This window comes from Corvus hawaiiensis, chromosome 17 (assembly GCF_020740725.1).
Source record: "Corvus hawaiiensis isolate bCorHaw1 chromosome 17, bCorHaw1.pri.cur, whole genome shotgun sequence".
Lineage (NCBI taxonomy): Eukaryota > Metazoa > Chordata > Aves > Passeriformes > Corvidae > Corvus > Corvus hawaiiensis.
The window spans coordinates 16,239,180-16,263,581 of NC_063229.1; the positions used below are offsets into that span (position 1 = coordinate 16,239,180).

Consider the following 24,402-nt stretch of genomic DNA (forward strand, 5'->3'; position numbering starts at 1 on the left):
GCTCAGACATCAAAAAGTCCGCTCCCAAAACCACTGGAACTGTTTTATTTAACTGAGGGACCACCCTTGTCCAGTGGCTGAGCACAGCCTGCCCTCGTGATACCTGCAGCACAGCAGCAGCCACAGCCTCAGCCAAGCACTTCTACTCCAGGGTGTGTGGAGCTCTGTTCCATGAGATCATGCCTCATCTCCTGGCATAAGGCAGCAGGCAGCTCCATTATCACTCACAGCAGCACACTGTTGCTGTGCTCTCCAACTCCCCAAACAATTGGGAGATCCAGGAATGAGCTGTTAAACGTGGGTCAAGAGAATTTCAGTCACCAGCCAAATTCACCCAGTGCTCAGATTTTATTAAAAACAGGCTCTCAACAGTACAGAAACACACTGTGCTGCAGCATCCAGACACCCCTTGCCCTCTTCACAGACTGCCAGGGATACACCACTAAAGCTTTCTGGATTGGCAGGGGAGAATCAAGCCCTGACTCCCTTCCTTACACACAAGGCCATCCTCCCATACCTGACAACTGCTCCAAGGAGCATTTTCCTTGCCTTTAATGACTGTGGCAGGATAACATTCCAGGCAAGGAATGAAGCCCCTGCAGACAAAAGCACCCAACTGCATTAAACATGCAGCAAGTTCCAGCATACATTCCAGTTACATGCCTTGTACCCAGGGGACAAAAAATGTAACACCCTCTATGTAAGTTGGCAGGAGACAAATTCATCACGCCTGACAGCTCTGAGGAAAGACCAGAGCTGTCGCAGGGTGATGTGAATGCTGTGGCTTGGATGAGGATCCCAGGCAGCAGCATGGGAGCAGCAGAACCATCCATCTTCTTTAGCAGAGCACTGAAACCCCCGGAGGGCCCAGGACAACTTCTTGTAAGTCTCAATCTGTCAAGAGAACAGGCAACATTGTGTCTGTCCACTCTACCACAACAGCAAATATACAGCTTTCAAATCACCCCAGCCCCCATAAAAACCACCATTAGACAAGGGCTGCTCTGCAAAGAGCAGAAGCTTTCTCCCTGCCAAACAGGATGAACTCAAACTGCACTGTGGGAGCTTTTAGAGCAGGACATGCCATCAACCTGGGGGATCTAACAGAGCAAAGTGCCAGAGAAACATTCAGGCAGCTCAACCAGCTCCACCATCTGAACTGAGCACTTGTGTCCTACTGCATCCAGGAGCACACAGAGGGCACAATCCTGCTCTTCAGAGACTTCAGCCTCCCTGGAGAAAGAGCAGCTGCACCTGAACAGCAACAGGAGGCTGGAACTGGACGAGCCAGTGGCAACAGCAGTTTATGTGATGAAGTTATGTTAAGCACACTTTCTAAAGAATTAGTGAAATGCTAACCAGACAGGTTTTCAAATGTCACAGTTGATCTTTGAGTAAAAAAAATAACACCAAAAGCAATCCTTCTCTTGCAAACAGACACATTGCCGAAAGCATGACTTTCATCCACTTCTCAAGACATTGAGAACCTCCCATTCAGAGGTGGGGGGGAAACCCAAAAAGTATGAAGAACAAAAGCTCCCAGACTCTGCAAGAAGTACCTTGGTTTAGCACTGCTTAAATGGGGCAAGACAAAAACATTACATTTATGCCCTTGAAGTTGAATCAAAACCTTTCAGACCCCTCTGCCACTAATTTGAGGTCTTTTGGAAGAGCTTCAGCTAACAGGAACTTCCCTGCAGGGAAACTGAAGTATTTCAACAGGGATACTCAGGTTTTAGCACTTACAAGGGCCCCTTCTGCAATCCTAATCACTCTGCCAAATCTCCAGGGACATTACCTTGTCAAGGCACTGCAGAAACAACTTCCTTGGAGAAAGGTGTTCTTTCCATTTTTATTTAAGCCAGTGAACATAGGTGAATTAAAGTCTTACCATTCTCCCCTGGCACAGGGGCACACATGGTGGAGCAAACCAGACAACTGCCCACATCACACACTTCTTCACTGTCAGCTGCAGCCTTAACTTCAGGTCTCCCCAAGGCTCAGCCCCACTTCTGCCTTCACAGTGCCCTGGGGGTAAAGCCAAAGGGAACCATCAGCACCAGGCCCCTGATTCCAATGTTTTGGACAGTTGGTAACACCAGGGTGTGGGACACAGCAGCACTTCCCTGCTGGTGCATCAGACATGATCTGGCTTGAAGAGCAAGAAATCAACACTGTCGCTCTGATGGGGAAAAAAATCAGTCATCACTTACACCAGCAAGTCCCTAGGAGCTGGAGCTGTGGCTGCACACCTATGGCAGCTGTGCCACACTCACACCTTCCCTGGCAGAGCCACAAGCACCATGATCTAATAGCAGAGGAAGTAGCAGAGCCATGCCCACATTTGCAATCCCTTCACACTCCCTTAACCTGGCCAGCACGGGTCAGGGCAGAAAAGCCTTGCCAGCAGCACCTTCCACAGGGACACACTTCAGCCAGAATGGTTCCTGTTCCTTAATGGGGCAGCTGCTCAGGGCAGCCCATCACCCACACATCTCTGTGCACAGTGCCCTTAAAATGAGCCCTCTGAACACAATGCAGCAGGGAAGCAAACAGGACAGAGCAGTAAGCCACCATGCTATTCCACCTCAACACACACAGGGGCAGCTTGCAGCTTCCTTGGCCTGCTGGTTGCCATTCACTTTGGACATGATGGAACAGGAGGCCCTCCCTGTACTCTCATTTCTGCAATACCTAGGCTAACACTCCTCAGTCTGGTCTCCAGGGTTAAACCAGAAGCAATTCCCTTGCAGAAAGATATTTCCTCCCCCTCTCCTTTTTTTTCCCCTCCCTTCTACTTTTAAAATTTAATTTACACATGTGATTCACACCTAATTCAAAGACTTACCATTATGTGCTAGAGGTTCAGGCATGATGGAGCAAACCAGACAACTGCCCACATCACACACTTCTTCACTGTCAGCTGCAGCCTTAACTTCAGGTCTCCCCAAGGCTCAGCCCCACTTCTGCCTTCACAGTGCCCTGGGGGTAAAGCCAAAGGGAACCATCAGCACCAGGCCCCTGATTCCAATGTTTTGGACAGTTGGTAACACCAGGGTATGGGACACAGCAGCACTTCCCTGCTGGTGCATCAGACATGATCTGGCTTGAAGAGCAAGAAATCAACACTGTCGCTCTGATGGGGAAAAAAATCAGTCATCACTTACACCAGCAAGTCCCTAGGAGCTGGAGCTGTGGCTGCACACCTATGGCAGCTGTGCCACACTCACACCTTCCCTGGCAGAACCACGGGCAATGATGGAGTTCATGTAAATCCTTCCCCCAAAATAGGTGGCTGGTTGGCATGCTCTACAGGTACACAGGGCAGGGAAATATTCCTTAAAAATATGGACAACATTGACACATGGGGGTTCCAGAGCAGAGCTCAAGACAGCCAAGACCCTTAACAGAAAAAGAGGCATCAGGCAGAGATTAACAGATTATTTCTGCCTTTTGCAGCCCCAGGTCTGGTGCCCATGTGAGGCTCTCGTTCTCCGCCGGCAGGCGCCGTGCTGCCCGTGCAGCCGCCCGAGCTCATGAGCACCATACGGTGCCCGGGGCAGGGCAGGACCCCCGGACAGCCCCGGAGCCGCCACGCACCGCCCATCCCGGGCTGCGGTCTCTGCCCGCGGGGCTCCTGCGGGAGGGACCCACACCCGGCACCTCTCCAGTGACAATGCGCGGCCCAAGTAAGTCAGTAACTCTTTTGAAAGAGCAAATATAAATACGTGTGGTTTTAGTTCAGTACGGAACAGTTATTCTGCACTTACCGCTGGGCCCTGGCAGGGGCTCGGGCCTGCCGGCGCACGCCGCGGAAGTGCCCTCATCGCCGGCCTGGCGTGGGGCACGGGGCTCCCGCCGGCGCCTTGGGCTCCGCCGCGCCCTACGGGGAAACAAAGCACAGTGAGCACCGGGGGCAGCGGACAGATAGCACCGGCCCGCGGCCGCTCCGCTGGTGCATCAGACACGACCTGGCTTGGACAGCGGTAGTCAACACTGTCGCTCTGACGGGGAAAGAGTCATCACCTCTACCAGCGAACGCCTGGACACGTCCGGGGAAGCTCCGTGTGACCTTCCAGGGAAGAGCGGCCGGAGCCCGGTGAGGGGCCCTTGGGGATAAGACCCGAGGCCGAGCGGGAGCGAGGCGATCACACGGAACGGCGGATGCCTCAGCGGTCGGGCGGGCGGGCACGGAGACGCCCCGGGACGCCCGCAGAGGCCCGGCCACCCACCCAGGAAGGGGCAGAGGGGAATCCCAGATCCGCCCAGCCCACCAGTACCTGCACGCACCTCGGCCGCTGCGGAGAAAGAGGCCGCGAGGGCCCGCGCGAGGCGCTTTATGGGCTCCGCAGGCCCCGCCCCGGGCCCGCCCTGCTCGCCCGCGCTGAGGGGCAGCCATCGCCGCCATGTCGGGTGCTGCCGTGGCGGTCCTGCAGAGCCCTCCTGCTCTATCCCATCCCCGCCCCGCCCCGCCGCCCGCAGGGGGGCCGGATCATCCTCCCGCCGCTGCCGCGAGCTGGAAGCTGGGGAAGGCGGTAGGAGGCACGGCTGGAGGGGCGGTCCGCCATTTCGCGGTGCCGCGCGGGCCGGGCGCTGCGCCGCATGGCGAGGCCCGGCTGCGCTGTGGGCGGATGAAGGCGGCCGGGGGCAGGCGAAGGGGGGCGAGCAGCGGAACCCGGGTTATCTGTACGTGTGGTATTCTTTACCGGGATGGGCGAGCGTGGCTTTGGACATTTAATTTTCTCTTACAAAATAAAAATAAAAACCAAAACAACAGTTCAGAGATGTTCAGTGACTTGTCCAAAAGCACGAGCAGCTGCAGCGCCAACATCCATCACGCCCGTGATCCCGTCAGGCCGGAGCAGCAGCCCCGGCAGTCTGTTCGGTGCTGCCCGCTCAGCCCTAGGTCGGCCTCTGCTGCTGCACCGGAGCTCGGCTTGGGTTTGTGTCGCGGGGGGACCCTGCTCCTGTCTGGGGTACACATCAGAGTCAGGTACTTGGCTTTTAGGTGCTTTAGACAGGTGAATTATGTTGCGTTAAATAGTTTGCCACTGAGTGACGTGAGGAATGGAATAAAGAGCAAAGGATATGTCTTGAATGAAAACAGCCCAGTTTGTAACCCAAGCACTACCGTGAGTGGTGATTTTTATAGCTAAAAATTCAGCTTGGAAACGGGGTGTGAATTCAGTCATCGGGCTCTAGTGGAGACACTCCACATGACATCCCTGAATACACGTGGAAGGTATTCCCGGAGCCCTACACTCCAGCAGCCTGTGCATCTCTTGGTGTTCAGCGAGGTCAGCCAGGCACGGCGGCTCGCCCTCCCCGGGGGTGGCCGTACTGCAGGACCTGCTACCACACGATCCCGAGCTGTTCCCTCCCTCCCTCCGTCCCAGCTCCTGCCGGGGAGGGCAGGAACTTGTGTCTCTGGAGTAACAGCAGCTGAAGAGATGGGGTTGAAATGGAGCCACGCAGGGCACAGGCAGGGAGAAGGACAAAGCCAAAAGCCTTTACAGCAGCTGAGACTAAACATAGGAGATGAACAGCTGCGTGCTGCAGGAAGAAGCTCTGGTCCAGACAAGCTCACAATCATATCGTGGCTCCATGCTTTGTTTTTTTCTGTTTGTAAAATACACACAGGTTCTACCCCGACAGGAGGCACAGCCACTTGGTCACTCATTCCAAGGTGTGAGAAGGGTCGGCAGTGTGTGACTTGTCCTGTCAGCACTTCACAAACCAGACACTACCTTGGTACCAGATCCTACCACCTCATCAGGTCATGAGGGGACCTGACCAAGCTGATTGGGAGCGGAGTACATTCTCTGGGACCAGTGGAAGGGGAAGGTCATGCTTGAAATGCGATGAGAACAGGAAAAAGCCACCTGGTGAACTTGTTGGCTGGTTTCCAAACAGAGCCAGGGCTCTGCAAATACCCTGGGGCAGCCACAGGAGCTGTTTTAGATGCTCTGAAAGATAAGCATGCCTTTTTTGATTCACTTTCTTGTCCACACATCCTGCAGGGAGATAAATGGGCCTTACAGGATGTCAGGCAGAAACTGGTTAATTCAGCTGTTAAAATGCTTTTTCCAAATTGTGTTTGTATGCAACTAATTTTTGAAAGCAGCTTATCAAACAGGACTTGTGGAATAAACCTCAATGCTGTTAATCCAAGTTCCAGAACACCAAAAGATGAAAAGACAATCAAAGGAAGGACATTTTAAGAGAATTACAGGGAAAACTAATCTTGTTACACTGCAAACCCCTGTCACACACACAACACAAAAGGAACTGTAAACGTGATTCGTGTTCGTGTTGCCTAGCTTGGCAAGGAAGGAAAAGAGGGGAGGTCTGAGATAGTGAACAGCTGCAGCAGAATTTAATATTAAATTTATTCGGTTTTATGTTTGGGTTTTATTCTCCTTGGCAAAACCAAGTGGAAAATGTCTTTAGCTCAGTCAGTCTCGTTGGACTCAGGAAGTTCCTCAAGAGACAGCAAAAGTCTCTTCAGTCCCAGTTCTCCTCCTTGTCTCCATACAACAGGAGCTCTGGTGGCCCCACAGCCCATCCCGGGGCATCGGGGGACACGCCCGTGCCCCTGCCCAGCCTCACAGGCATGCCCAGGGTCAGGGTAAATAGCTAAAAGTCACGTTTTGGGTTTTTTAAGTACCACAGCCCCGGGAGAATGTATTTGTATTCTCTGCCAGCCCTCACAGAGACTCTGTCAGCATCTCCTATGTGCCAGCACAGGACAGGATCATTGTTTTCTCCGGGCAGGGGAGACTTGGGAAAAGATGAAATGCTCCTGAAAGGCCTTGTTAGAGTAAATGTTTCATGTGTTTCATGAACTCTGTTACATTGTTACATATGTTACAACTGTTACATATGTTCAGGGTTCTTTTAAAAGCTGAACTGAACATGAAGAAATCCAAACTTTAGTTGGGATACAACCTCTGCTTTCCTGATATAACAACCTAAACTAGAAAATCAGCACCAGATGCCTACAGTATTCTTGACATTTCTAATACAGATTGTGATTTTCCAGCAAATAGACTTTATTAAAAAAAAAAAAAAAAAAAAAAAAGGTAGGCATCAAGAAAGCCATGAAAAGACCTCCCTAAACTGTTGGGTCAGCAGCTTCACTGTGATAGTCAAAATAAAAGTCACACTGATGGGGCTTGGAAAAAATACTTCATGAGCTTCTGCGAAATCACACACACTGTTCTTTTAGAATAGGAAAAATCCCAAACACGAAATTCACAGAATGGATGGCTCCAGGCTGCTTCCCATTCCCATTCAGCTCTCCTACAGAGCCTTTTACAAGAGCTAAAAGGTGCGTTTTAGCTATCTTGCAGGTCAACAGTCCCAAAAACTTTGGCACAAATTCTTTAAGATCTTCATCCTGAAACCAAGACTGATGGACCACAAAGTCATATTTCTTCCTTGGGGAGTCAGGCCTTCAGGCACTGAAACCAGAAGTGGAAGCTAGTAAGTCCAGCCCTCCCGGCTCTGCCCTGGGCAGCCCTGCATGCAGAATGACTGCAAGGTTAAAAGGCTGGGGAAATAAGGGAGTCAGTTTGAGGAGAAACAAGAACATTGTCTCAGCTGTGTCTCCTGCCTTTGCTGCATCACGCACAGAGGAGACAACAGGAAAAGCAAAGGACTGTAGTACTCAGGCAAAGCCCCACTTTTATCCAGAGCTCATGTCTGCTTACCCAGAATCCACACGGTGCCACGGAGTCTCCCACCAGGAGGCTGTGATTGCAGCGAGGTCTGGAAGAGGAGACACTTCTCTTACACAGCCCCAAGAGGGGATCAGGGTGTTTAACAGCATTGAACAGCTTCCTGTGGCAAAGTGTCTTAATCCAGGTTCTTATAAAACACAGCATTAGCCACAAGTGACTGCTGCAGAACAATCCCAAAAGCAGGCTCTAGTCCCATCCAAGGAGAAAACTCAACAGCAGCAGATGAAGGCAGGGAGAACCCAGGCCCATGGCTGTCAGTGTGCTCCCTGCTTTCCAAAAGGAATTGTTTAGTAAGGAGTTTCTGAATTGGAAAAATTTGCAATACAAAGCCTCAGCCTAGCAAGTTTCTTTTAATTTTTAAATGTACAGCATTTTAGTCTACAAATGTAAAAAAATTTAAAAACAAAAAACCTTTACAATGTTTGGGGGTTTTTTGCTTATAATGATTACACCCAACATGATTCAATGCAATCTGGTCTGCAGTTCCTGTGGCCTGATTGCTCTGGATGATGCAAATAAAATGGCCAAGACATTTAGCTGAGATAGCACCTGCAGGAACTGCTCTCTGTGGCAGGAGTTCTTGCGGGCACTGCACACAGGTGTAGGAACTGCTCCTGCAGGTCACAGGTAAGGAAACACTGACTGTAGCTCACACTCGAACGAGACACTGACACATGTCAGCCTGCGGGGCCAGTGCGGGGCCAGTGCTGGGGCAGGAGCGGAGCTCTGGTTTGCAGCACTGCCCCCAACATCGCTGAGGCAAGGCAAGGTTGTGGCTCAAGTTACAATCAAACAAGGAAACAGTTTAAGTCTCTACTTTGAAGAAGTCCCATCCACCGGCTGTGCCAGGTTCCTCATTTAAGTTAACTTTAAAGTTTCACTTAGAAGTCCAGCTTGAGCTCCCATTAACACAGCTGCACTAACGCTGTGGCACAAATAACAAACTGTACCCACGTTACTTTGCATTCCCTTGCCCTGCCAGGTCTGCACACCCTGCACAGCACAGAACATAGAACATTCTATATGCACTTGAGAACCACTGGAAGTTACTCCACAGCTCAACACACTGCCCGGACTAGAGCACAAGCATTACAAATCTATAAAAAGCAGCCCCTGTGGTGGTGTACAAGAATAAATTAACCAAAAAAATTTAGTATTACCATTTATTGGTGACAAACACTACGTTTTACTTACATTCCATGGGGAGAAAAAATTCCAGCGTAAACAATGAACGGAAGCAGTACTGAACTCGCGCGGCTATCGTGCTGTACCTGGACCAATGCAAACCTCATCGCGCACCGGCCGTGCGCAAGAACACAACATCAAAAGCAACACAGTTATATATAAACATAGGTAATTTTTTTCAGCCCTACATGGAGATGTAATTAAACAGTATAAAGCACTCAAGGAAAATCAATCTGCAGTTTTATATGCACTACATTGAGATCATATCCTGTACTGTAGTGAGCTGTAAGCCACCGACACACAGTCCCTAAAACACAGCTCAGAGATCACTGAAAGTCACATTGCATTCGAGTTCCCCTACCCCACACTCAAGAAAACTAGAAATTAACCAAAAAAGATCAAACCAAGTTTAAAATTCCTGAAGTGTTTAAATTCCTTCAACCACTGGATAATTAGGGTTGGTTTGCGAAAATATGGGGCTTTTTAAAACGGTGGGACACAGCTTGTTTCCAGTGAAACGCTGCTATTCCAACAAAACCAAAATAACCACATACAGGGATATGATCTTCCCAAGTTAGTTCACAGGTAACATGTCAGTCTCAGAAGACAAAGTTTCTAAACTGTGCTATGGTTCTAGATACAATTAAGAAACTTTTAAATGAAAAATTTATAGTGTCATTTCAATCAAAACAACATAATGAAACTAAAAATGTATCACTGTTTGAAGAAAAAGCAACAGTTATGATTTAGACACTACAGTAGGTTGTAGAGACTGTAGCACTCCAACAGTTAGGTTACATTAAGAGGAAGCATTTGATTTTCTCTGGTGCTTTCAGGTTTGGGTTCAGTCAAGAGCCTATTTCAGGCAGTGCTGTCCAGTGTTTGTCCCAAAGGGTTTGCGCTCGCCGGTTTGAGGAGAGGGTCACTTTCCATTTCTTGTTTCACACATCTAAAATGATAAAACACCTGTTACTTAGGAGACAAAACACTATTTCCACGAATAAGATGCTTTAAATTGGATACAAATAATTTGATGTGCATTTAATAATTTGTTACCATATAACTGCCCCAATTTTTAATCAGTTAGCACTTTGTTAATCCCACCACAGTTAAGAGTTTATTATCTCAATGAGAGGCTCAACTTTCTCTCCTCCCAAACCCAGCCAAGGGAATAATTTGCACCCTCTCCATGTTTCTGCTGAAAATGAGCTTTGACCCCTGCATATCCCTTTACCTGTGACACACAACAGTGCAAAAGAGAGAGAGAGGAGCAGCTGGAACCATGAGCCCACTGCGATGTCACACTCCTTACAGAGAAATGGGAAGGGGCAGCTGAGCTGAGGGAAGCCAGAACTGCTGGGGCCCAGAACTGTCACACTGGGCTGGGGTCACACCACAGCCCCCACACTTCACCCACTCGCTCCTGCTCAGTGCTTTGCCTTTGACACATGGAAGTGACAGGCTTGATCATCCAAACCCTCCTCTGGTCCTGCTGGAGGGCAAACAGCCCTTGGCATTCCAACCTTTCTGGCAAATAAAACCCCTCATGTTATTTGTCTAAAAACTCTCATAGGGTTAATTTGCATCAGTGCAAGGGAAGTCGGTGGAAACCACTCACACAGACATTGGTCCATTTCCTGTCCTTGGCATCTCTGTGGTTTGTTGGTCCAACTCAGACAGCAACTTTAAAATATTCAGTGCAGCCTAAAGAGAAGAGAGAGCACTCAGCAATTCAGCCTTTGGCCAGTTCAGTAATTTAGTGAAAGCACTCACTTAACCCGACCAAATGTTCTTATTTTGGCAATATTTTTAAAGAATTTTTTTTAAGTTGCATAATTATGGTCGAAAAGACAAAGGTGTAGAATTTCATCTTGCTTCATTAAACAGTTCGATGGCGCTGTGACTGGGGATTCCCACTGCACTTGTTTCAGCACTGGGGGAAAACTAACACACCAGACTAGAAACAGCAAGAAAAAAGACACTAAATTAGTAACAGCTCAAACGGTGTGGAGCTTAAGACAAAGAATAGAAAAATACACCGAACCAGAGTCCTTTTCCAAAAAAGAAAACAAGTTACACAAGAATCAAAAATACAACACAGGTGGGGCCCACGTGACTGTTTAACAGGGTCAGTGTGACATGGCTCAGGCCAAGGTCAGTCACCTCCCTTGAGAACTGGTATCTTTTTTCCACTTCATTCAGACCAGTTTCAGGTGCAGCTTCCCAGCACATCCCTGACTCTGGCACAGGCCTTAGTGACAGCTGAACTTTGAACCGAGGAGGGGACTCACAGTGGCCCCAGTCACAGTGTTCAAGCTCTGAACCAGCTGCTCTTTCCCCTTCTCCCCCCTATCCTGACCCCTGTGCTCAGTCTGACAGGAGCTCTGCATAGCAGAATGTAGAGATGGGCATGAAAATGTCCAAAGAAAGTGACAAAGACCAATGAAATCCGTATCAAACAATGTCCATTAGAAAAGTACTGCAACAGTTTTTTGTATAAAAATCAGCAAAATCAGGTTTTCCTACGTGTATTCACATATTGCAAACTATTCCTTCAGGCTGCTGCACTCAGGTCACCTCTGGAGCCCAAAAGAACAAGAAAAATTCCTCTGAAAGGGAGCAGACTGGGAACATCCTATCAGCTCCACGTAGTTTTTTATAGCCAAAGTCCCCTGTAGGTTTCAGTATAGCAGCCTCATTCTTTCACAAAGAAATATTTCAGCCAGTGGTAATAAAAAAATCTTTTTTTATAAAGGGAGATGAACAGATTTAGAGTGTCTTTTACTATCCAGTGCTGAACTGCATTTCTTCCACAAGGGATTCCATTTCTGCAGCAAGTCTGGGAACATGAACCCAACTATCACAGTTCCCAATGAAATATCAGCCCATTCTGACATGGTAAGAAAATAAGCTGAGATGCTCCTAAGGTTTATAAGTTCCTTTTTGTGCATTTACTGTCATGGGCTCATACAAATACTATCAAGATGCAGCAAATGTGCTTTTTGTAGACCAAAACTGTGAACACATGTTCAGCATATTAAGCATTATTTAGATTAGATTCTGATATTAATAATCATTATTTCCACAACCTGTGAAATACTAGACAAAAATTAGCCAGGGAACTAACAGTGAACATCTAATTTCTTGTTCCCAGCAGTGATATAAAACCTCGGTCTCCCCTCAGGAGTAACATTTCAGCAATGTTCATCATACCATGTCGTGGCAAGACTCCACATCCTTTCCAATCCCATGACTGATCAGCGGTGGCTGAGAGGAACAGTTTATAAGAGATACAAACTCGTTCTTGTTATTTTTTGGAAAGTCTTTATATTCAACCTGAAGAAAAGAGAAGGATTTATTTCTTTTTGTTAACCAAGTACAGAAAGTATATCACAACTGCTACAGATTATTTGCCCATATATGAAGCTGAGCCTTTCTTCTCATCATTCTCTCAGCCAGTAGAACCACTCTATTTGAAGTTTAACCTCACTTACAATGTTTTTTAGTACTCACAAGAGCTTGGCAAGGCTCCTGAATGCAAGTGGCTACTCAATAATGATTGTTACTGGAACCTTTATTCTAATCACTGCTGTCTGCATTTCAAACTTCTGTATTATGCTTTTTGATCCACTGAGCTCATCTGTCATATGAATATAGGAACTTAATGCAATTCTCATTAAAGGGATCTAAAATGCAGAGCTTACAGCAAATGTTACTATACGACGGATTAGTGAAAGAACCTGATTTCAGATCAGCCAAGTTCAAGTCCACACTGTCCTCCTACATCAGGACAATTTTCAGAAAATGCTTCTTTAATTTTGTTCTTCCAAGATCTCAGAGTAGCACTGAATTGGGGCTGAGAATGGGACAGAAATGTGCATTTGAAAATTAAATTTAAAAGGCTGCAAAATTTGGTACGTGTCATAGGTAAATTCAAACTATGATATGAATTTCAGCAGGCTCAGAACTCATCTCTCACCAGCAGAACTGAAAAGCTTTTGAACAAACAAAAGGTTGGACCAGCTTGGATAGCTCTGGAAGAAGTCTTGCAAAGCCGAACATTTACCTGGATTCCTTGAACATTGGAAAGATAGTCCAGCTGCTCGGAGGGCCTGGTCAGAGGTCCATGGGGGACGTGGCCTGAGGAGTTGTTGCTCTTCAAAATGGTCTCGGCAGTAGGAGAAGTGCCCCCATAGAGCAGCTCCCTGGCGATCATCGCCGTCACCGTCGCCTTGGCAGGGTTGGGAGCTGCCCGACTGAACTCTTTGGTGTGGTGTCCTTGATTGGCTCCTACAGCCTGTGCAACCTCAGGGACCATGGGAAGAATTCCAGCAGGAAGCTGCTGATGGCTGAGATAAGGCATCCTAAACTCATCTTCTTTATTACCTGGGAGAAGAGAGGTGCACACTGAAGAGCTGCTGTTTGTGAGTCCTCCTGCAGGCACACACACAGGCACCAAAAGTCACTTTGGAAAAAAATAATTAATTTCAAATTACTTTTGAAATACTAACAAACTTGGTAAGCTCAATCAGCCTTTGGAGGGTCAGAGCTTCAGCATCATTGAGACAGTTTGTTTATTGAATTACTGACTCAGTGCAACACCTGCTTCTGCCAAAAGGGAGCCCCTTTACCTCCAGGAGCAGCTTCTCCAGGTCAGTCAAGCTCACAGACACCTCAGCTGAAATCACATTCTAGATATATCTTTTGCTTTCAGATTTTTTTATTCCATCATTTAAACTGTAGGAGCAAATAATGAAAGCACAGAATGACCAGAACCACCATTAAATGATGTAAAGAGTGACAGTCCACAAAGTTTAAACTGTATATTGTGAGAACAACAGGTAGGAAAGGTAAAATGGAATGTTAGCACAAAGAAGCAAGACTATTTACAGCAAATGTCCAGCCACAGTCAACTGATAGCAATTTGCTGACATTATGGTATAAGTTAGATTAAAGAGGGATAAGAACAGCTTTTTAAGGGGAACTCACACAGAGCTATGGATGAAACTTACACAGATGTGCTCAAGAAAATTGGGGAAGACAATGACACCAAAATAAACCAAGGAATCACTATTATGGCAGAACAGATTAATAAAGTTCTGCAGGGCAGAGCTGCTTCAAGCCTAAGGATGAAAGCCAAAACTTGTAGATGGAAGAAAACAGGGATAGAAAAATCTGAATAGGAAGTCAGGAAGTTTATCTAAGACCTTATGGATGCAGGAAAATAGTACTAAAGTCCAAGTCAATCCCAACTTACTATAATTTAAACAGCAAAGTTATACTCAAACACAAAGTACCTGAAACATGCTCTCTAGAACAGCAATCTGTGGTGACAGACAAACTCTCCATAATGATTCCTCCCACCAGATGACATTCTGGAGAGCAATGTCTGTGTACAGGGTGGCCAGGTTTGGGGTGCTTTGGTTCCAGCCTGCCACCTTGGGTGTGACCACCACAACTACTGACTGCCTGAAACAAGTGCAGGCACAGCTCCTGCTCTCAGTCATCAAAGACCAGGCACAGACAAAGGTGGTTCTGGACAAGGCCACTTCTTCCCTCTCCAACTCTGCCTTAGGTTGACCAGTTAGTACTGACACCCTTTCTCATCTTCATCCCAGGACCAGGGCCTTGGGAGGAATAAGTTCTTTGGGGTTTGAACCAAACCTTTCCAAGGGCTCCACTTAGTTTGCAAGGCAGCAGCTGCACAGCTCTGCTCATCCCAGAGTGCTACATGGCACTGCTGAAGGGACTGGGAACAGACCTGACACCCCCCAACAGGGCCCTGCTGCTTTCACCAGGTTACTCACTAGCTGAAGTCTCTTCAGAGCCCGGCTCAAAGAAGGTTACTTTTCTTCCATCACCTGGTTTTTTCACTGGGGTCTTAAAAATAAAAGGAAAAGAACTCAAATACACAATACCCCTTTAAAACTTTTTTCCCCATTAATTTTAAAACAAATTTAAAGTTTTCAAGATGCAGGTGATCTGACCAGCCAAAATTTAACTGAAAAAGTTATTATTCAAAAACATCAATAATCACATTGCTAGCAAGAAAAGAGAAGTTCAGTGATTCTTATTCATTGAAGGCCTAAAACTACCACATCCCAGAGAAGTGGTATTAGGAACACAGCTACTCAAAACTAGATACCAGAATAAAGCCAGTTAAACTGCCATTAGTTACTGGTACTGCTGAGGGGAGCATACCGGACACAAATGAGCACATACACGAAAACAAGAGAACTAACCCTAGATTTGCTGTTTGAGCTCCCTGGTAGTATCTGCTGAATCACCAGCAGAACACAAGGCTCCTTCCCTGCTAAGGGACCCACCAGAGAAACCCATAACAAACTTTCCACTGCAACTGGTGACAAGGCTGTGTAAAACTATTGCTACCAGAGTACTGTAACCTATAGGCCCGCAAGTTTCTAAGACAAACACATTGATTATCACAGGTTCTGAGACATTTCACAAAGCAGAACACATTCATTTAGCCTTCTGATGAGACTTTGATTTACTTGAAAACCCAAACACTTAATGTATCCAAAACACTGGATATGAAATATTTTTTCAGAGAGCAGTCCCCTCAATACCATAGTTTCCTGGCTAGCGCAGAGGGAATGAACTTCCTACCCTGTTACTGCCTTGCAAAGCTGCTTCAGTTTCGGCTCAGCCTTTGCTGCAACATTAACCAGCTGCTGCTTCCTCAAGACTCACCTTCTCTTCTGTCTTTAATGCTGGTTTTGGAGGTTGAGGTTGAGGGACTTTGAAACCTAAAATTTCCAACATATTTTCAGCTGCATTGCGTTTAGCAACCTTTTTGTTCGTGCCCATTCCTTCAGCTGTGTGTACACCAACTTTCACCTGGACAGAAGAGGAAGAAAACACAATTCTTAAGCAGTAGTATGGGGATTCCCTTATTAGTGATCTGTGTCTCAAGCATGCTGTGAGTCACAAAACAGTTCCAAGTGGTCATTGTTCTAAGCAAGTTGTCATTTATTACCAGTGATCATTGGCCTTCAAGCACAAAAAACCCCAAGAGAAGTCACACAAAGAACTGTGTTTCATGATCTCACCTTGGGTACCCAGGTTAGTAGTAATAAATCCTTTGTTACAAAATATAAGCAGCTTAGTATCTCTTAGCAGAACATTAATACTCCTGTTAATTAAAACATTAGGCAGTTACAACATAGACTACTGGCGCCCTGTGCAATTTCTTTTTAAACATGACTCAGATCACTTTTCTTGAACCTTTATCTTCTGTGAATGTAGCCCATTAGATATTTTGTTATATCATGTCATGGAAACCTGTTAACTCTGTATATCATCATGACAACCTGATTGCCATTAAAAAAAAAAAAAGAGATGTGAGCCACACCACCAGATCTGTGCAATGGTCACACCCCACGCCACCAGATCTGTGCAATGGTCACACCAACCTGCATCACGAACTCCCTGCGCCTGGGCAGCCCACGTTCTGTGATGAGCATGTACTCGGGTTCCTTCTCCTTCTTGGCCTGCTGTATCTGGGCAAGTCTGCTAATGGGATTCATTCCTTGACCGTATTCTGGACTTGTCTGCAGCTACATAGAATAGTGTTTAGGAAGTAAGACAAACTTTGTGAATATTTGGTTTAATAGACAAAACACAGCATGACACTGAATTCATTCATCTCAAGATTTTAAGAATACTGAAATAAAAATTGCTTAATGAAACACTGTCACAGCCAAAGAGAAATACTGGATTTATCTGGCTCCGCTGTCACACTTGACCACATGTAACCTACCCTGCTAATAGCTTTACAAATTCTAATCCTGCTATATTAGGAGGGACAGCCTTGCAGGACAATTTGCATGAGCAAAATCAAGCAAAACCCGAAGCTGTAAAGTCTGAGGCTTTAAAGTCAGAGCTTGATTTTTATGCACTGCTCTTTCTTTTCTAAGGTTTCTCTTTCATCCAGAATTTACTGGTAACTGCTATAAAAGTGGTGTCAGAACCCCATTAGAGTGGGAGCAAAATAGCAGCTCATTTGTTGCACCAGACAACTGGGAAAGGTTGAGCAGCTGAAGAGTGTTTATAACTGACTCAGAAAAGCCTCCCTGATGATTATTTGCACAGTCAAATTTCCAACCTTTTCTCTCTTACCTTCACTATTGATTTTGTTTTCTTTTTGATTCGTGGCTTCATTTTCTCAACCATAGGAAGGGGTGGCAATTTTTTCAGTTCTTCTAGGACTGCTATTGCAGCATTTTTCTTTGAGATCTTCTTGCTCTTTCCTTCACCTTCACCCATGAATTCTCCAACTGATACCTTGGTTACAAAACTCTTCATATGGGGAGGACCACTTTCCTTGGTCACCTGTTTCAGAGGGAAAAACTGAGTGAAAGCGTGATAAACACTTATTAAAAATGGCAGGGCACATTGTTTATAGCAAACTTCTCTCAAGAACTAAGGATAAAGAGATTTTAGATCTTCATACCATCCAAAAAGTAAATCATATTCACTCTAATAACATATTCCCACCCAACTAAGCATATATTTTTAAAAAGATGAGATGCAGCAAGCAGTAAACAGTATTCACACAAGTCATTAACCTTTCTTATTTAATTGACTGATTTACTGTTTCAGTATAAAAATATGACTGTTCTATTTCATCAGTGTGTACTTCCCCACAGTTAACATCACCTCATTAAATATATCATGGTACAGTAATAGAACATTACAGAGAAAGCAACTCTTTAGGATCTAGCATTTTAGTCCAGAAATTCTGACTTCTGAACTCTGAAGTTCTGAAGAATTCTGGAGGTATCTAGGAGATAGCTGCCTGCTACAGATTTAGTCTTTTAACTCCACTCCTAACATCGTACTCCAAAATATCCATATCGTCAAAAAGTAAGAATGAATTAAGAGCTTCCACCCACAATTGGCTTTGTGTGACAGTGTATTTTTACCAGTGATGCTCAGGCTGATCTGCAATAATTGAAAGTTTCATGTAAAATTTCATAGAACAGTTTCAGAAGCAATTTAGTTACACACAATTGCATTTTCTTACTATAATAATTCAGATAGTTGGCTTAAATGTTACTCTGCCAGCTCAGGAAAGCAGCATGATAAATTATTATTTTAGTGAAACAGAGATGCTCCTGTGGAAGCTCCTGATTTAAGATAACTGAAATGATCAAGGAGGGGCAAAGAGGCAGCAAGCAGCCAGGCCAAAGGGAAAGGAAAGTCAGATGCACATGAGGTCACCTCATGGCAAGAAAAGAAACCTACTTGTGAGATTCTGCACCTCGTGGGTAGTCCAGATCAGTGCTTAATTAAGCAAATACTTCCATATGTGTCTTTCAGAGTGAGCTCTAGTCTTTTGCCTCGACTCTGCACTTCCATGTTCTAACCATTAATGCAGGGTTGTGTTTTGGTTCTTCACTGTAATACGTTTTTTTCAAAAAGCTTGGAAAAAAGATTGCACAGACAACCACAGCATAGCTGTTCACTCCATGTGATCATTTTAGGGCATGAACTTGTGAACAGGTGGATTTTTCTTTTTTCTTCCCTTTACCATATAATCTCCAAGACAAATCAGGGTGACTGTCAAAGGTGAAAGTGTATTCACAACTAACAAGACATGTTAAAAGTCAGTTGTTTGGGTTATCTAGGAGAGACTCAGCTTAATGTGCACCCTTAATAGTCTAATAAAAACAAATCTAGAGCTTGTAAAATAAACATACCTCAAAATTCACAGGCAAGTTCCTTTTAAGTGCAATCTCAAAAACTTGGCTTATTTCAGATTTATTGAGATTTTCATCATCTGGTTCTTTTCCGTTAACCTAAAAGAAGCATACTCTATTTAAAATAAAGATCCTATTAAATTGAATTTTATCCATTCAACCACTTTACTGAACTCTGCAAATTTTAAGTACTCTAACCTTTACTGCCATGTTACGTGAATGTGGAGAAATGCAGCTCACACACTACAGAACTGAATCCTAAGAAGCTCATTAAGGTGTATGGGTAAAAGGTTGCAAACCTTCATATTTTCATGTGCTCATTACAAGAAAGAACAAATTGAATAAATGCCAATAGGTTTAAAAATGTGTTTAAAGAAAGTGCTACATGATTTCCAAATGGAAGTACCTTTATGAAATACAATTTTCATATACTGACTGGACATTTGCACCAAAAGCACTAAGACAGGATCAGGTAAGAGAAAGGGCAGGAAAAATAAAGATTCTAAGAGTGGGACCAGTGTGAATGAGGGATGGCTGACGAGCCCCCTGGCACAGTCCTGTCTTTTCACATGCTCCCTTGTAAGTGCTTCATCTGCAGCTTTGTTTTCTCATGTCAAGAACATCCTATCAGGAACTTCCCTAAATCAAACACAGACCATCTCTGAGAACTCAAACCTGCTAGGACAACAGTGCCAGGGAAGCTTTCCTACAGGCACATCTATGTATCTCCAGGTAAAACTTTGACTGGGATTCCAAAAATGTCTTCACTGGTGCTGGCATCAACATGAGCTAAGGCATGTCAACAGCAACAGAGAAATTTTAGGACTAAGTGTCCAGCAGGGATATTGGAAAGATTATGATAAAGATGAACAGCAACAATACCACCAATTTTATCATGCCACAATACTAGTTTTACAGCCAGGTAATAAAAATTATTTAAGTATCTTACTGGAGCAGCAGCAGGGGAGCTGAGCTAGAAAGTTTTCATAGATTAAAACTTGTTTGATGGCAGCAAGCATCCCCCAGGTCTGCTACTAACAGGTTAGTTTAAAACATGAAGGATTTTTTTATCCCATCAGTTAAGACAGCCTCTTCCCATCTCAGAAAAAAAAAAAATTAGTAAAATTTTCACTCCTCCCACTGTCCCATCAGACTTCCCACTGTTCTCATGGGCTGACTTGTCCGTCAGGCTTGAGCTGCAGGGGAGCACGCTGGGCACAGCCCTGGCACTGCTGGTGCCGGTGGCAGAGGCAGAGCAGGTCCGTGTGGAGCCGTCCCAAGCACTGCTCCGCTCTGGAGCCGAGCCCACGGCAGCCGCACTGGGCACGGCCCCGCGCGCGGGGCAAAACCGGGCAAAAAGGGGCACAACTGGGCAAAAGGGACAAAACCAAGATCGAGTACAGCAGCCTAAAGTCTCAATCATCATCTCCCAAATCCCATTGCCAATGCACTTGCTAAGTTCACAAGGAACAGCAGCATATTCCCAGGAGCAGTATTTGAACTCCTAAGGCCACGTTCACTCTGGCACTGCCAGGAAGGGTCTGTCACTGTCCTCACTCACCAACATTGGCACAACAACTTCAATCACAAGTACTTTTCCTCTCCTTGTAATTTCAGATATATTCTAGTTTTTCAAATTCCAATGTTTTTCTTTGTGAAGATGACCAGGACTTCTCTTTACTGGATTAAATTTTTGCCACTTAATATCCTCTCAGGAGAACACAATTAATAGAAGGGAATTATTTGCTCTATTGCAGTGTATGTTCTTAACACATTCTAAGTCTGTGTGCACAGTGCAAAATGAAGGTTCTTTTCCTCAATACCTTTATCTAAAATAATGAGTTATTATTATTATTATTATTATGAAAATAACCATTAACAGACTATAGCTATTTTACTGATTATTTTGCCTCTACTTGAGTTCTGGATCAGTTTACTTTATAAAGCGAAAATAATCATACACACACACTCTCACCCTTTCCCTGCACACTTCAAGGCAGGTGATGCCTAAAGTTTATTTTTGAAGTATTTTGCATGTTTGCATTGACTAAACTCTCCAGGAATTATGCCTCTAAATCTGAATGAGACCCCGAAGCATTTACCACTCTTAGCTCTCATCACATTGTTCAAGCAAATTCCAGAAGTACTGTACTCCATTACGAGGGACTTGCCCTCTTCCAGGAACTCCTTCCACAGGCCCTTCCTCAAGGCTGCTTGTGAGCAAACACTGAACACCTGTGGAGGTGCTGCCCAGAAATGCACTGATTAATCAGTCATCAGTCTGAGCCTGTTCTTCCACATTAAGGGTACTAAGAGCAGCTGATATTTACCAAATGAGTTGGCAACAAACACAGAAGCAAATTTTGAGGCAAAAATAGAATCCCTGCCTAAGAATCATGCTAGGAAGCTCAGCTTTACATGTTTCCTAAGCTTTAAATCAATGCTTTATCACTTGTCTTTGAATATGCTAACCCCATCCTGCACCTTCACCAGCACGTCCAACCCCGGCCACACTGAAGGTCCTTGTGAGGGCTCCCACCGCAGCCCCCTCTCAATGAAGAGCTCTAACATTCAACTGAGTTCTTCCCACAGGGCTTGGTCCAGCTGAGAGCCAATATTATTACTTTCTTTTTCCTGCCACTTGCTCCTAGATATGCAGCCCGAAAAGGTGTGAGAAATGGTCATTCTTTCCCTTAAAGTCTAATAATTTCATTCAATGATTTCTTCTTAGAATCACAGAACCATTTAGTTTGGAAAAGATCTTTAAGATCATTGAGCCCAACTGTTATTGTGCACTGAATATTTTCTAATTTAAAAATAAAGAGCAAAATTCCATAAAAACAAAAAATTGTAAAAAAATCCCCAAATAATAAAAAAATTTAGAAAATTACTCCCCCTTAAAACACATTAGTTCAAACTTCAGAATATTCTGTTTACACAAGCATACACACAAATGGGATACACCAAAATAACTACATTTAAAAGGAAAATTACTGGCAACATCATATGACTGGGAGGAAGTATCAGGATTATGTCTGCTTGTGAAATCTTCATTTGCTTCCGTTGTATACAGGCATCTTTAACAGCATCTCTCGTGACCCCACACTCCTGTATCCTTTCAGGCCCCTGCCTCAGTGGATGCAGGAATGAACAGGGTTCACTTAGCACCACAACCTTCCTTATTCTACCTTCATCTTGGCTACAGTGAAATGCTGCTACAAAAACAATCCCCTCAGACTTTCCTAAAACTACAACAGTTGAAAGCCACAAATATCAATTAATTCAAGTACCAAACTTTAAGTGAAAACTCGATTTATTCAAGTATTTGTTATAAACCAGCACCCACTGTTCCAAGGCCCACTCTCCTTCTCCTAAGCTGCATTTCCTATTGTTCCTTTTACAGACAAGTCAAATATAAATTGAAAAATAAAATGACAAATGCAGTTTTCTCAGAGTCAAGACATCATTCAGGTCCTGTCTTCTTAATAAAATAATTCTCCCTTCTTGCAGTCTTACATAATTTACTTCCTCTACCTCTGGATTTATATCCCTCACACAGAATGAGATATCCTAAAACAACTGCAGTGTTTGTTCTGAAGACCTCACATTATCCAACTCCAAAACACAATTCTCTACATTTCCAGAAAGTCACCTGTACTGAAGCATCTCTAAAACACTTAACAAAGAATAATTCAGTGACATGTGAGCCCTGCAGAGCTGCTCTCCCTGGGTCTGTGCTCCCTGAGGGGGGAAAGGGCCCATGAGAGCAGCTTATCTGTTACGAGGATGGGTGCAAAAAGGGGATGTTCTGCACCACTGATACAGAACAATATTCCAGAATTTGGGGTTCCCAGAACTGAAGGGGAACATCCTCCTCTGCTTTGGCCTCTCCTGCATGAAGACCAGCTGGCCTCTGCCCACACTCTGCCAGTCACCAGTTCAGATTTCAGCGCAGGGCTCACCCCAAGTCCCAGCTCCTGTTCCCAGCATCACTCTCTTTTCCCAACAGCATCTGTAATCCCTAGGAGCCTCCATCTTTCAATAATCTGCATTCCTCCAGGAGAGCTTTTGCTTACCCAAAGCACCTCCATCAATGCCTCCCAAGCCTCTTCCCTGAACTGTCAGATCCAGTGCTTTTGCCCAGTTACCTGGGCAATGCTCACTCCCACACGCACCAAGTTTTAACTCAGTGTCCCTTGGCTTCCCAACACATTTCCTCAAGCCTCTTGCTCTGCCATTCCTGGTAGTTCCCAGCTATTTTTTTCTCAGTCTGAGACCCCTTGTTGCCTTCTTGTCCAATTTTTCATTTTCCTTCTTTCTCAGCACACAGCCAGACTCCATATCCAGCAAGTTCTCACACTCCCCAGATTGCAAAGCACCCAACACGCACGGAGTGGTGCAGGCTCCCAGCCAGCCCAGCAGCAAAGCAACTCCTGTGCCCACAGGGAGACCTTCTGCCTAAAGCCACTCAACAAAAAAGCATGAAAAACACAGTAATGGTATTGGAACAGAAAGTGCTGGGCAGCCATAAATATATGAAGGGATAAAAACTGTCTTCTTATATTCCTATCAAAATGTGTGTATGAGTTTACTACTTCCATGCATTTCTTGCTCTTCTAGAACTTCCATGGTTCTTTCCAAAATCATGTAGGGATTTTGCCCAGGAAGTAAATCCATGCCTGAGTTTTATGTTGCCTATTTATGCACTTCTTCAGAAGTTTGTTTATGATCTGTACCTGGTAAGATATTAATTCCTATCTATGCTTCCAGTGCTCATATCTGACAGAGGTCTACAGCATTGCTGTGGAAAAATATGACAGTAAAAAAATTAACAATTTCATCTGGGAAAATTCTAGTTCCATAGAAATTTATGGTTTTAAATCAAAGTGTTTCTATTGACACAAGTAAGTCACCACTGCTACACAGAATTAAATTTCTCAACTGTCCCCTTCCTCTCAATAAGAAAAAAATCTATAGTAATATCCCAGTTTATTCTAGCAATTTATGCTTACGACACTAAGATTAATTCCCACCTCTGGTTTCTCAGGCAAGGGCTCGTTCTGCAGAACTTTCAGTGCTTTAGCAGCTGCATCATGCTTAGCAGCTTGTCTTGTTCTTCCCTTCCCATGAAACTGCTGCCCTCCAATTGAAAGCTCCACTTGGTAGAGTAAAGGCCCGACAGGAAATGGGTAAAAGTACCTGCAAAGAAAGAGGTAAATAAGCAAATGATTTGGCCTACAAAGTAAACAGACATCTAAGTTAGATGTGGGTCAATGTCTTGGATATCAATAACCACAATTCACCATGGAAGCCCTAATTTTAAAAAATCAAATTTTGATTTACAGCCTTAAAGAATTTAGTGAGCAACCTTTGAAACAAATATTGACATTCCTTGTTTTACAATAGGAACACATTTCTGACCAAGTGCTACACAAAGACAACGTAACCATGCTTCTATGGACTTGGCAGGCCAGGAAGTTTTGAATTCTAAGTTCCTATGCCTATATAGAATTCTTTAAACTGCAACTTTAATTTAAATAGTTTCAGAAGAAGCATCAAACTGTTTTCTTCAGTTTTGCTTTTACACACAAAGGAAATGCAGGAAATATGTACCTGATATTTAGCTATTTGCTCAATGAAGCTGGCTATACATGAATGTTCTCAAAAAGACTTCAATTTTCAGTCCAGCTCCCTTGCCCCACCCCAAAGAAATAAAGCACTGGAGATAAGGCAAATTACAGATATTGGTGGGT

General features: G+C 44.7%; 1 protein-coding gene and 3 non-coding genes across 11 annotated transcripts in view; all 4 read right to left on the reverse strand.

The window, feature by feature from the left end:
* Nucleotides 1-2,128: 2,128 nt before the first annotated feature.
* On the reverse strand, nucleotides 2,129-2,219 carry LOC125335058. Its single transcript, XR_007207320.1, has one exon. It is a non-coding gene; the product is annotated as a small nucleolar SNORD12/SNORD106 (small nucleolar RNA).
* Nucleotides 2,220-3,082: 863 nt separating this feature from the next.
* On the reverse strand, nucleotides 3,083-3,173 carry LOC125335059. The gene has a single exon (XR_007207321.1). It is a non-coding gene; the product is annotated as a small nucleolar SNORD12/SNORD106 (small nucleolar RNA).
* A 778-nt stretch (nucleotides 3,174-3,951) lies between these two features.
* Nucleotides 3,952-4,036, reverse strand: LOC125335060. The gene has a single exon (XR_007207322.1). It is a non-coding gene; the product is annotated as a small nucleolar SNORD12/SNORD106 (small nucleolar RNA).
* Nucleotides 4,037-8,891: 4,855 nt separating this feature from the next.
* STAU1 (staufen double-stranded RNA binding protein 1) overlaps nucleotides 8,892-24,402 on the reverse strand; it is a 28,423-nt gene continuing 12,912 nt past the window's right edge. For 2 of the 8 annotated variants that reach the window (XM_048321756.1, XM_048321755.1), the window contains 10 exons: nucleotides 23,683-23,848; nucleotides 18,650-18,748; nucleotides 17,067-17,297; nucleotides 16,361-16,504; nucleotides 15,639-15,785; nucleotides 14,735-14,807; nucleotides 12,994-13,361; nucleotides 12,141-12,263; nucleotides 10,546-10,631; nucleotides 8,892-9,876 (listed from right to left, as the gene is read on the reverse strand). In XM_048321756.1, the coding sequence (XP_048177713.1) occupies nucleotides 9,789-9,876; nucleotides 10,546-10,631; nucleotides 12,141-12,263; nucleotides 12,994-13,361; nucleotides 14,735-14,807; nucleotides 15,639-15,785; nucleotides 16,361-16,504; nucleotides 17,067-17,297; nucleotides 18,650-18,748; nucleotides 23,683-23,848 (1,525 nt within the window). In that variant the 3' untranslated portion in view covers nucleotides 8,892-9,788. The remainder of the gene's footprint in view (nucleotides 9,877-10,545; nucleotides 10,632-12,140; nucleotides 12,264-12,993; nucleotides 13,362-14,734; nucleotides 14,808-15,638; nucleotides 15,786-16,360; nucleotides 16,505-17,066; nucleotides 17,298-18,649; nucleotides 18,749-23,682; nucleotides 23,849-24,402) is intronic. The other 6 variants (XM_048321760.1, XM_048321757.1, XM_048321758.1 and 3 more) reach the window with 6 other exon arrangements.